Source organism: Balearica regulorum, chromosome 12 (genome assembly GCF_011004875.1).
Source record: "Balearica regulorum gibbericeps isolate bBalReg1 chromosome 12, bBalReg1.pri, whole genome shotgun sequence".
In the NCBI taxonomy this organism is placed as follows: domain Eukaryota; kingdom Metazoa; phylum Chordata; class Aves; order Gruiformes; family Gruidae; genus Balearica; species Balearica regulorum.
In genome coordinates, this window is record NC_046195.1 from 20394925 (window position 1) to 20407011 (window position 12087).

At 47.2% G+C, this 12087-nt stretch overlaps 1 protein-coding gene across 1 annotated transcript in view; it reads left to right on the forward strand.

The window, feature by feature from the left end:
- Positions 1-10781, forward strand: part of PLEKHO2 (pleckstrin homology domain containing O2) — a 29290-nt gene extending 18509 nt beyond the window's left edge. Inside the window, exons 4-6 of the mRNA XM_075763950.1 lie at positions 819-923; positions 3475-3573; positions 6022-10781. Of these exons, the coding sequence (XP_075620065.1) occupies positions 819-923; positions 3475-3573; positions 6022-7254 (1437 nt within the window). The 3' untranslated portion in view covers positions 7255-10781. The remainder of the gene's footprint in view (positions 1-818; positions 924-3474; positions 3574-6021) is intronic.
- The last annotated feature ends 1306 nt before the right edge of the window (positions 10782-12087 follow it).

The window sequence follows — 12087 nt, forward strand, 5'->3', positions numbered from 1 at the left end:
GAAACGCGGAGCACAGCCATGGGACTGCCCTGGAGGGAGGGCTGCCTGGCTGGAGGACAGGCCATACAATCACCCATTGCTCCCTCCTTATTTGTGTCCCATGCTTCTTGCCAGCTCCCTCTTGTATGGCTGACTCTTCTCTTCTTCTTAGGGTGGCTGTTCCGACCCCAGAGAGCGTACGTCTGTAGCGTTCACTGCTGTATTTCTTCCTTTGCAAGCAGAAAAAGATACGGTTAATTTTTTCACTTCCATCTCCCTTACGCCTCATCACATCCATGCTCAGCTGAATCGGGCTTAGTGCAGCCAAGGTCAGAGCCCCAGATTCCTGTATCAGTTCTGTTCTGCAGAGCCGCAGGAAGAGGGAAGCAGGCAGAGCCCGCTGCACACAGCCTTCTCGTTGCTCGCAGCCTGGGGGGAAGTTGGAAATAAAGTGCTTTATGGCATCTGAACCAGCACAGAATGACTTGGACTTTCAGTCTGACTCTCTATACACAGTGTGACCACTTGCTGTACGACTCGTTGCTCCTCTAAGAGCTATTGCAAGCAGTTTACAGAAGGAAGAAACTCTTACTTTCTTACTACTTTAGCTACCAGTTGCAAAACTAAAGCTACAGCAAGAAGCTGTTCAGCATAACAAAATCCTGTTCATGGGAGCTATGAGGTGAAGTTCTTGCCAAAGCGCAAAGGAATCTGTAGTTTAAACACAGGCTGGAACCGAACGTTATATAGAAACTGAAGTGATGGACAGAGAGCAGAGAGCTACCTCTCTCTTCCTGGCAAGGAATGCTTAAGGCAGAATTGTCTCTCTGCTCTTGCAGGTTCATGATATCAAGTTTCAAGCTCCAACTCTGGAAGAAAAGGAATCGTGGATAAAAGCTCTTAATGAAGGGATCAATAGAGGCAAAAACAAAGTGTTTGATGAGGTAAGAGGAACTTCTCAGACCCCTGCATTTCTGTGTCAGTTTTCCTCCACTGCTTTTTCAGCTAAAAGCAGAACTTGCCTGAGCCCCCGTGCTCCTTGTCCAGGGAGCTCCTCCTTCCTGCCAGCCACAGTCGAAGGAAAGAGAAAGATGGTATTCAAGGCAAACCAGGTCGCATCCCCGCAAGCTGGGAGCTTTTAACCACTTCAGTTCCCAGCCCAAGAAGGCAGAACACATAGAGAGCCATTCGCACCATCCTACTTGCTGCTTTTCCCTCTCCTGACCGGGGTTAGATGCAGGGAGGCAGGGGCAGCTGGGTGAGCAGACGTTGTGCTGGAGGCATGGGCTGTGCTGCTAAGAGCTAACATCTCATCAGGAGGCCCACGGGACGCAAGAGCTCACCAAAGGCAGGTGGAGATGGTGGCATGAGTGGGTTTGGGATCAGCGAATGCAGAGGTGTTCCCCTCTCCCGATGGAAGCGGCTGGTGCAGAGAAGCAGCTGCAGCACTGAGTTGTGTAGAGTGGGGCTGCAGCCTGGAGAGACCCGTCCTCCCCACGTTGCCATGATCCTCAGCACCAAGCAGCCTGGAAATGGAGGTGTTTGGTTAGGACATAGCCCAGTCTTCAAGACTGGAAAAATCTGAAGTGACTCAGTCCACCAGCTATTCCGCCTGCAGTCTGGAGAGAAGTCTGGTGGAAAGTTACTCCATGGCCTCAGCCAAACCTGCCTGCCTCTCAGCTGGCCCCAGCACACCTGTACTCCCAAATTCTCCAAGGATGAAAATTGCACATCCTAACCTTGCCCTGCTCCCTCTTAGCTTGTAAATCAGCCCTGATCTAAACCAAAGGAGCAGTATCTGTTCTGCAGTTTTTTCAGTAACTGAAAGGAAGTGCACAAAACCACCATCATGGCAATGACTCAGGAAGAAATGGGCAGGGGAACAAGGGGACGAAGCAATTGGCAAGATCTGTAGCAAAGGAAACCAAAGCTTTGAGTAAAAGTTTTGAGAAAAGGGCTAAGTGCTGCAGATACGGTGCTAGAGATGCGAACTCTGAGAGCTTTGGGCTTTGCTTTTATTCAGCAGAGGGCAAAGCAGGAGAGGCTGGAACAGGCTCTTTTTTTGCCAAGGCAAATGGCACTCGGTGGCAGGGTTTTGCTGGTAGTGGGACGTAGCGGTTCCTCAGGCCCTTGGACCAAGTGGGAAGCAGCTCATGGAATTAAAGGGACGAGCTGAGACCAGCAGCAACCTGAGAAGATAAAACCCAGGAGCAGGAGCTTGTCATCTGGGTCTGCTCTCATGTCTCAGCGGGTGGGAGATGTGATGTCCTGGAATGCAATGCTGCTCAGCTCTTGCTGGAGCGACCCCACGCCAGCTCGAAGCTGCCCGGAGAGGCACAGCACGTGGTCTGTGCTCGCCGTGGGCAGCGAACTCTGCTCATCCCCTCGGCAGCACAGTAAGGTGGGATGTCAGGTCACCTCCCTGCCCTGTGGCCTGGGGTTATCCTCCTTCCGAGGACCCGGGTTCTCAGAGGGAGCCAGCCTCTAATTCTCATTCATTCCAGTAAGGATCACACCTCAGATTTAAAGTGTTGGTACACAGGCCAAGCACAAGCTAAGAGGTCAAGCCCTCAGCTGGCTTGGATTAGCTGTTCTCTGCTGAAAGAGCTGTAAAACCACTCTGCCATATCAGCCAGGGATTGGGACCTATTTTTCCCTTTAAATCCCTATTTCACCCTCACCAGCTTTCGTATTGTACAAACTTGTGGCCAGCAAACCAAGGACACGCTGACGTTTCACCATCCCCGGTCACTGGTGCTGCCCCTCTGCGTGGGGCAGATTCCAGCCCTCAGCCACCGCAGTGTGGGTGGGTGGTCACAGAGCCAGCACAGAGAAATACCTGCCAGGGGGGCTGGGACCTCCCTCCCCACGTGCGGGAGGCAGCGGATTTTTCATCTGAATCCAGGAAATAAATGTGTTAATTCAGCTAGAGTTGCAATTAATCCAGGTCACTGCTCACACCTTCTCTTCAGCATCCTGCAGTCATTAGAGCTGTAGAAGGGAAGGTCTGTAACGAGGCGCTGCTGATACAGTTCACACTCAGGTCACGGTTATTAATGAGCTTTCACCTCTAAGATGGCAACAGCAATTTCAGCGCTGTGCTCTGCCACATGCAGGAGCCGGTCCAAGCCCCAGCTGCAGCGAGGATGACAAAGCTGCCTTGTGTCCTTCCGTCCCTGCCCTTTAGGTAGAGGGGAGGTCAGCGGTTGTAAACCTCTGAAGGTGGGATGCTTTGCTTTGGAGTGGCTGTTAGATAAACATGGCTCTATATAGGGCAGATACCTTAAATATCCATCACATACATGCAGGGCTTTGCAGGCAGGCTGTAACTAAGGTCTGAGTTAGAGACTGTAGTAGTGAAATCTTCAAAAACCCTCCTGGATCCAAATGCTGCATCCCTGCATGTGTGACCATGAGAACTTTACAGACATATCTTGAGAAATTAATGCCCCTCTTCTTTTTTTTTTTCTTTCCCTCCTCTTCCCCCTTGTAAAGGTAAAAGTGGACGAGAGCCTTTCCTTGGACCACGTAACTCGGGACAGGGTGAAAATGACCCACAGCCGCAGGCCACCCACGAGAAGTCACCTAAAGGAGGTAAGTGCACCTCCCTGGGGTGAGCCATCTGCCCAGCTGCGATCACCAAGAGCTGCTCCTTCCACTTAGGTACCAAACCCCGGGAAAACCCCAGGGACAGAGAGCCCAGAGAAAGCTGACATGGGAAACAGCTTCTTCTGGGTGAGACTGTGCCAGCAGCTAACGAAGCTCCAGGTTCCTGTAGATCTGTAGTTGCTGCAACGTGTTACGATATATTTAGCTTTCCATAACTCAGAAGCTGCTTCACCGTCCGGTGAGAGCCATTATAGTTTCACTTTAACCAGAAGAGACCGAAGCTTCTACATTTATTTTCTAAAAAGTGATGATTTTGTAGCCACAGTGGTCTAAAGGTAGAAGAGCTGCACGGTCTGTGGGGAGAAGCTGTATTTTTTATTAAGCTAACTGGAAAAAGCAGACAGGCTTTCAAGCTTACAAGCCCTTCCTTAGGTCTGAATCAGAATACATTATTCTCCCAGGCAGTTTTATGGACTAGCCTGTCTACTGTTAACTGATTTTCTGGATCTGTCACTTAAAAAAAAAAAAAAAAAAAGAAAAACCACCACAAAATAAACCTGCAGTTCATTTCCATGGGAGAGGTTCTAGTGTTTGATTCCTGTGATTTATGAAAAAGTTTCCATAGACAGACTGATATTTTAGCAGAGCATTAATCTTAACCAAGGAAGGTTTTTAAATCAAACCTTCTTTCTTCAAACTTCCAAGACTCTGACTTATGTGTCTGCACAGCACTCAGATGACCCTTGTGCAGAAAATGAGATGCCCTGAGAATTTTTACTTTGCATAGAAATGGAGGGAGTGTGTCTCTTCTAGAGAAATGCATGGGAATGAATCATAGATTCCCATCCACTCCTCCAGAAAACCGCAGAAGAAAACATCACAAAAGTCACAGCAGCAATGAAGTGTGGGTTCTCTGTTGCCTAGTATGGGTTCAGGAAGGTAGGAAGCCCTTCCCTAGGGACTAAAGAGATCTCTCTCCCCTGCTCAGCTCACTATTTTCACGAGATCCCTCCGAGATTAATACCTGTAAGACCTCTCTGGCCAAATTCAGGGGAAAGTGGCTTACAAATTCAGAAGCAGGAATGAGGGGAAAGGGAGGGGATAGAGCCTGCAGAAAGATGCGTATCATGGCTGCTGGCTGCAGTATCGTGAGGGAAATGGGATGAATGATGATTTTCAGTCTCCGGGCAGGCCAGGTGAGGACGGGTCAAGGCCAAGCTGCCAGGATGCAGCTTGCCTCTGTCTCTCTGATGGGCTGGACAGGAAAAGAGAGACTTTAACTAAACTCCCTGCACTGCAGGAGCCTGGCCCTGGCTGCAGCTACGCCTTCGTGTGGGTTTGGGTTCCCTCACACAGGAACTGTCACCACATTTCTCCCTCTGGGGCACTGAGCTTACACGCTGCAATGTCTTTACTAAGTCCATCCTTTTTAGGGCAATCCCCCTAGTAGAGTGATTTGCACACAGCCTGCGGTTTGAAGGAGGTCTAACCAGCTGAGGCTTGGCCCTGGTAAGACAGGGATGACATCAGGTTGGAGGAAGCAAGCAGAAGGCAACGGTATTACAACAGTATCCCTGGCCAAGCGATCTAAAGATCAACTTGTTTTATATGTGCAATTAAAAATAAGCAGAAAGCAGGTGTGCTTTGGGTAGGCACGCTGTAAATGGAAGGCGTAGAGGGATCCAGCTACCACAAGAAAAAGAATTAAAATATGACAGAGCTGACCGCTTAGCACCAACAGGAAAACCAAGAAATAAGGTTATTGTGGAACAGGCTTTGAGTCCTTCTTCTCAAAGGAAGTAGTAAGATAAGTTCTGTGCTTTTGTTCTAATTCTTGACTGCTTATGGTTATTGGCTTTGATATTTTCGTGCAAGTTGCTGCGCTATCAGGCAGAAACTAACTCGGCAGCAAAGCGCTCGTCACATTCACAGAACATGTTAGTCTGGTGAAAAAGCAGGGCTGTGCAGGGGGATGGAAGTGCTTCACTCGATGCATTCAAGATTTGCTGCAATGTATGTGATTTCACCTGACACTTTTCTTTGTTGGGTGAAATGTTTGGTACTCGTGGTTATCATAGCTCAATAAATTTTAGCATAGCAGATCAGATCGGGTTTCACTTATTAGATTAACTCTGGTAGAGCTGGCTACTGCTGTTAGAAGGTAGCACAGGGTGATGCAGCATGGAAGAAGTGCAAGCTCCATAGATTGCTCTTAAGCTATAGAAAAAGCTGCTCTGAAGAGCACCGGTTTTATTATCAGATTCTTCTTGCAGTTTTGACAGATGTAAATGTAAACGGGGTGGATGTGTGAAGCAGCAACCCCTCACTTGCCACACTGGTTGTGAGGGTCTTACACTTTGACTTGAAGTTAAAGGATGGAGCACAGGGTTGATGATGGGATAGATATTGAAAAAGTTCTCTCCTGTGTTTCAGGCCGCCAAGTCTACATCAGATGGCATCCTGCGACTAGATCTGGATATAGTAGACAACGGACCACCAAACTTTGATTCCACTATCTGCGAAAGTGACAATACGCCACCTCAGAAAGAAACTCCAAAGCCACCTATGCCACCTACAAAACCCACTGGCACAAAAGAAGACCAAGATGCAGAGAACAACATTCCTGACCAGGAACATAAAAAACCTCTGTCTCCTCCGTTGCCTCCAGATAAGAAACTTAAAGAAGGCATAGCGTCAAAGGACAATGTAAATGCCAAGGAAGAGGACTCTGTAAGCCCAGAGGAGAATGTGGAAGGATCTCAAGCACCAAGTGAGGAGAACAGTGAGAACCTCATTGAGGTCAGCAACAGGGGCATAGCAAAAGCTCCAATTCCTCTTCCTAAGAGTGTGCCAGACAAGCTGAAAGTCACTTGGGACCATCCAGTCCCTGAGCCTAAAACCACGGAAGACTTGAAATCATCAGGAGATAGTAGCAAAGACAACCTTGCTGAGATTGCCACTGCAGATGATACAAAGCCTCCCGTTCCTCCCAAGATTCTGTCAGAAAAAATGCTAGCCACAATGAACTCCAGCCATGGTGACCTGGAAGCTGGGGTTTGGGAAGACCTGGAGTCTGGCAGTCCCCCAGTGAACGGGATCACACCCAGCGATGTAGCAGAGTCCACATCCCCAACAGTTGAAACTGAAGAAGGAAATGGGAGAACCTCTGCTGAGAAGGAAGAGCAAAGTTCAGCAGAAGAGACAGAGACTTCCTTAGCTACAGAAACAGGCCATGAGAGTGTAAAAGCAACTGTTGAGAAGAAAATGTCTGTAGAAAGCCCTTCAGGTCTCAAACTTCGCAGTTCTTCTCTGGGAGACTTACTCTCTGATTCCAAAAGTACAGAGAGCGCACTTCCAAGCCAAGTTTTCACCAAGGAATCCGATCACTGCTTAGCTAAAATGGAGGAGAAAGTTGCTACTGAAAGGGAAAAGGCAGAAAAACTTCTGCAGAAGGTTTTACGTGAAGGGTTGGAACAGGCCCAGGAGGGGAACGGACCCCCAGTGATGGCAGAGACATTGCTCAATGAGGCAGTAGAACAACTTCGGCAAGCTACACAAGTTTTGCAAGAAATTAAAGGTCTTGGAGAACTGAAAAAAGAAGCAACACAGAAACAGAAAGAAAAGCAAAAGGATCTAGTGACTCTTTATAGGAGAAGTGCTCCCTGACATACTCTTCAAAGAGACTTCTTTCTCAAAATCGAAGCTAAACATTTGCCATTTATGATTTGTACCATTGCTAGGCCAGTGTTTAGAAGGTGGTGTTTTGCTGTGCACACACCATGTTTCTGGGACAGAATTGAGCTTTCAGTTATAGCATCTTTCTCTCTTTCTTCGTGCTGTACATACCAGTCCTGTTCTAATCCTCTTAGCACAGCAGAAGGTTACGGGACATTGAGCGGTTTAAAAAATGTGAATGCTCTCTAAGGACTCGGTCCAAAGTCCTTTCAATGGATCAGGCCTTAAAAATTACTGGTAATCAGACCAAGCCAGATTTTTGAAAGGAGCAGAATGGCTAGTCTAGCAAAAGCCCCTGTCTATCTGTATTTGCAGAGAAGCAGATACCAGATTGCACTGGCACCTATCTGGTTTTCCCAGTTAAATTGTTTAAGGATAAATGTAGTCAGTGTTTGTTCACTTGCTGGCAAGGTTTCCCAGACCACCTGGCCCAGTGACATCTAGGAATGTAAAGATAAATGGTTTAATCTTCTCCAAAGATACTTATAAAACCACATCCACAGTTAAAAAATGACCTCACACAGAGGCAGACAAAACTGGCCAACTTCTGACTACGAGTAGTGTCCTCAGATCTGGAGCAGCTGTATGAAGGCACTCTTCTGAGTCTGGCTCTGCAGAGCTTTAGGTGTGCTAAGCACAGCCTAAGTGAACCCAAGTCTCAATGCATCATTGCCAGGCAAGTATTAATTGTTCCTGTTTCATTAGTAGGGAAATTGAGGCAAACAGGTTACACTTGACCTTTGAAGGAGTGTCTTCAAGCAGCACAACTCATTGCTTATAGAGGACCGTACCTATCTGATAACTCTGAATTCTCTCATCATCATTGAGAACAATTAGCCAAGGAGAACCAGCGTCTAGGAGATCCCCAGGAGCTTCCTAGGAGAGCTGTCAGTAAGCAGCTTTAGGGATGTGTGTTCCCTTAGCTGTAGGCTCGCTCTCTGTGCTGTCTTGGGATGTTAACTGAGGAGCATGCACATCAGGCAGCAGGTCTGGATGAGATCCCTCTTCCTATTTAACAGGTCTCTACCTGCTGTGTCCTAGCTAGGCTGAGAGCCATGGTTTGGCACCGACGTCTGTAATTTGAGTACATGGAGGGAAAGGCATTTTGCACGCACAGCTTTGGGGCTGGTCCCAGTGGTTTAAGTATATTAAAATAAAAATGCATCGCTACAGAAGGGTCTGAGGAAGGCATTGCAGAAGGCTCCGGCACAATTCCCATAGCTTCCCTGCCCACCTGCTGAAAGCAACCACAGTTCCCGTGGGCTTTAGTGATTACAGCTGTGATAAAATCATGTCTTTACACCGCTGCTGTATAGCCCTGCACCTGAGCTGGGTCTCCTTCCCTATTCTCTATAGTTGCTCCGAAGAGAATCGTATGACAGCCTGAAGAGCTTCTCCTTTGCTTGAGCCAGACTCTGGAAGCATGGAAAAGGGCGATCTTCCCAGTCTGGTTTTAAGGAATGACATGCTCCCTAAGCTTTTTTTCTCTCAGTTGCCAGCACTGCACTCATAGCTCACCCATATCTTTTTCTTCTGTTCTGTCTTCTATAATTTCCCAGGTTCCACAAGGCTGCAATGGGCTGCAAACACCCCCATAGCAGCAGCCCAGTAAAGCTTCACTGAGCCTCTCCCTAGGCTAGGCAGTGGGCACTTCAGGTCTGAGCACAGAAATGTTGGCTTTGGGCTTCCCAATACCCTGTTTTTCACCACCTGGAGCCAGTAAGACAGGTAGTGACTAGAACTGATGCTTCTGCCTCTTTTGATGAAACCAGCCTTGGTTTCAGTGGTCTGTCCCCCTCTCAAGACAGCCATAGACATCGCACGGGAATTCACTTGTTCTCTCACGTGGAAAATTCTACACAGTCAAACACTCAGGGCTCAGGTGCCAAAAAGCTTTGCTTTGAGACAAAAAGTTTCCTACGTCCTAAGCCCGCTCCCAGGCACGTAGCCTGGAGCAAATTCTGGATCTGTGTCATTTGCTGCTGTAGATTCAATGTGAACCATGGGGCTTATTCGCCTTTCCAGACATACTTAGGACAAGGGCTAATAACACAGACGATATTCAGTGCCTATCTGCTATCTAAATGTATTTTTCTGCATGTGCACTTTTGTTTACCGAACACTGTGTGGTATGAATGTGAGCTGTCAGAACCTGGTGTGCACTGGAAGTCGAGGGGCATCAGCTTCAGAGAGGAGGCAGGCTTTTGCAAGATGCAGTTCTATAACGAGAGGAATTAGATGGGGGAAAAAGCAGTTCACACTAACAGGAAGACACACAAACCAGGGCAAACTCTGGGTACAGGTTCATATCCCAAAGCTGAAGCCAGTCCTAAACTCTAGGATGGGCAAATCAAAGCCTGACACTGAAAACCCAGGAGAATGAAAACAGCTTATGGGATAGCTCAGTCTCCTAATTTATATACAAATGCTTTTGCTCTCACAGGTGTTTTCTTGTGGTGATGTGTTCTGTGGATACCCGTCTGGCAAAGTGCTGATGAAAATACCCAGACATCCCTATCTGTTACAGCCAAACCTACAGGATGTGCTTATATTTACTGTATATTTTTATATTATACTGAATATTCTAATGAATAAATGTCTGACATTTTACTGAATACCCTTCAGTAGGAATCTTAACAGATAAAAACCCCTACATCTGTTAGGACATGGGCAAGTTAAATCATTTTACAAGCTACAGCTAATTACTGTATTTGCTGTACTAACAGAACTTAGTAGATTTGTATTATGTCTTGTAAATAGGTATAACTTAAGTGGAATCTCCGTAGCACCCAGTAACTCCACCGCTGAAAATGCTAGGTTAGAGATTCTTTAGTTTTAACTTTTTTTTTCTAATTGGGTTAGCAGTTTTATCCTAAAATGTCTAGCCCAGCTGTAAGCCTGATTCACCTGGACTTTGCAGGAAAAAACGCATCATGTTCCTTCTGCAGTTTTTCCCACTTGTTCTGCTCACTCTGGTCATAAGCCAGACTCTGCCTAGGGCTGGAGAGTGGGTTCTCCTGGAACTGCCTTCTGGGGTGTTTTTACATGTTCCTCTGAAAACAGCAGTGCCGGTCAGAGTCGGAGACAGGATCCTGGTCTGCTCTGACCTCATACAGCAACTCCCATCTTCAGTGTACATCTTGCCACCATGCACTTTTTTTTTTTTTTTTAATCTTCCTTTAAACTTATATTTAAACTCGCATCTAATTTCTGGCTGCACTGAGGCTGTTTTCTTTTGTGGCTGACAACCCTTTGGGCATGGAGCGCTGGGGTGAGTCTGTGTTTTGGGCTGTGCCACCAGGTTACAAGTCTGTGACAGGAAGGAAGTGAGTTTGCAAGCAAGCAAATGTGGATGACTATCTGAAAAGCAGCTGCTGCAGCCCGTGGTAAAGCAGCACTTTGTCTCCTGCTTGTAAAGAGCTTTGAGATTTGGCAATAAAACCTCCTTTTAAATATCAGCTGTTTAAGAGCCATTTGTCCTAAACAGGAGCAAAGAGCCAGCAGGAGCGGCGCACGGAGGCTTTGCTCTGGGAGAGGGCACGTTGCACAGGCTGTGGTCAGGCTGGGGTGAGCTAGGTGCTGTGCTAACCACAAGCCCGGAGGAAGGAGAAGCACTGGGGGGCTGAGGCTGGCACCGAGCTGGAGCTGTGCAGTTCCTGAGTTATCCCTCCCTGCCAGCTTGGCTGCCCTGGCCAGAAAGCAGGGCCAAGGCCAGGATCTGCTCCTGCTCCTTCTGGAAAGCGGTGGGAAGCATCCTCGCTCCCCACAGGCACCTCACCAAGTGCAGTCTCCAGCAATGCTGTCTGGGCTGCCCTTAACATCTTCATGTGGACTCGCTGGTGCCTTCGAAATGTTGAGCTCACTCAGCAGTCGTCCCTTTGGTGATGAGCAACACCAGAGCTTGGTTCCTCTGCCCAGATGCCAGTAAGCTACAGGAAGATAAGAAGCTGGTATCATAGTGACTGCTTCCCTTCTGAGAAACTGGGGAGAAACTGGGCAGCAGGTTCAAAAGTTACGAGGAAACAGAGAAAAGAGTGCAAATATACATGCCATCCTATTGCACAAGCTTGGCTTCATTTTGAGTAAAAACATGTGCTTAGCAAAGCCTCTGACCCCTTGGTGGGAAGGGAGCTGCTCCTCAGAGGAATCTCCAAGACACAGAGTTGATTTCTACAGATAAATAATACTGTAGAGAAAGGCAATGTCTTCCTCTCACACTAAGAAAACAGACAACACATCACATTTTGGCCTTAAAATTCTGTTGGTAAGGAAGTGTCTAGCACTATGTGAAACGATTAAAAAAACCATAAATGCAGACATACATGGCATATGAAGCATTTGCCTGACTGCTTTTAATTCAGTGGACAGTCGTTGCTGGTTCGAAGAGACTGTGTTATCGTGTAATCTGAAATAGAAAATGCAGGGCCTAGGTGCCATCCAGTGATCTCACAGAACTCAGTAATTTGCAACTGAAAAAGAGCAGAAAGAGCTCTTCCAGTGCCAGGGTGCCAAAGGATTTACTACAGCATTGGCTAGTTTACTCTGATGACTAATAATTCTTGCTATTAAAAAAATGCGTGTTTTATCTTAAATATGAGTCATCAACAGTGAAGCTCTCCAAGATTTCCCCTTTCCAGCTTAAAAGTTAGAAAATTTGCAGGCACGGAAGATATCCACCGTGTTTAGAGAATGGCGATCTGCCTTTTCTTATGCTTTGCAAGTTCATATACTTCAGAAAACCAGTGCTTAATTTATTCCAGGAAA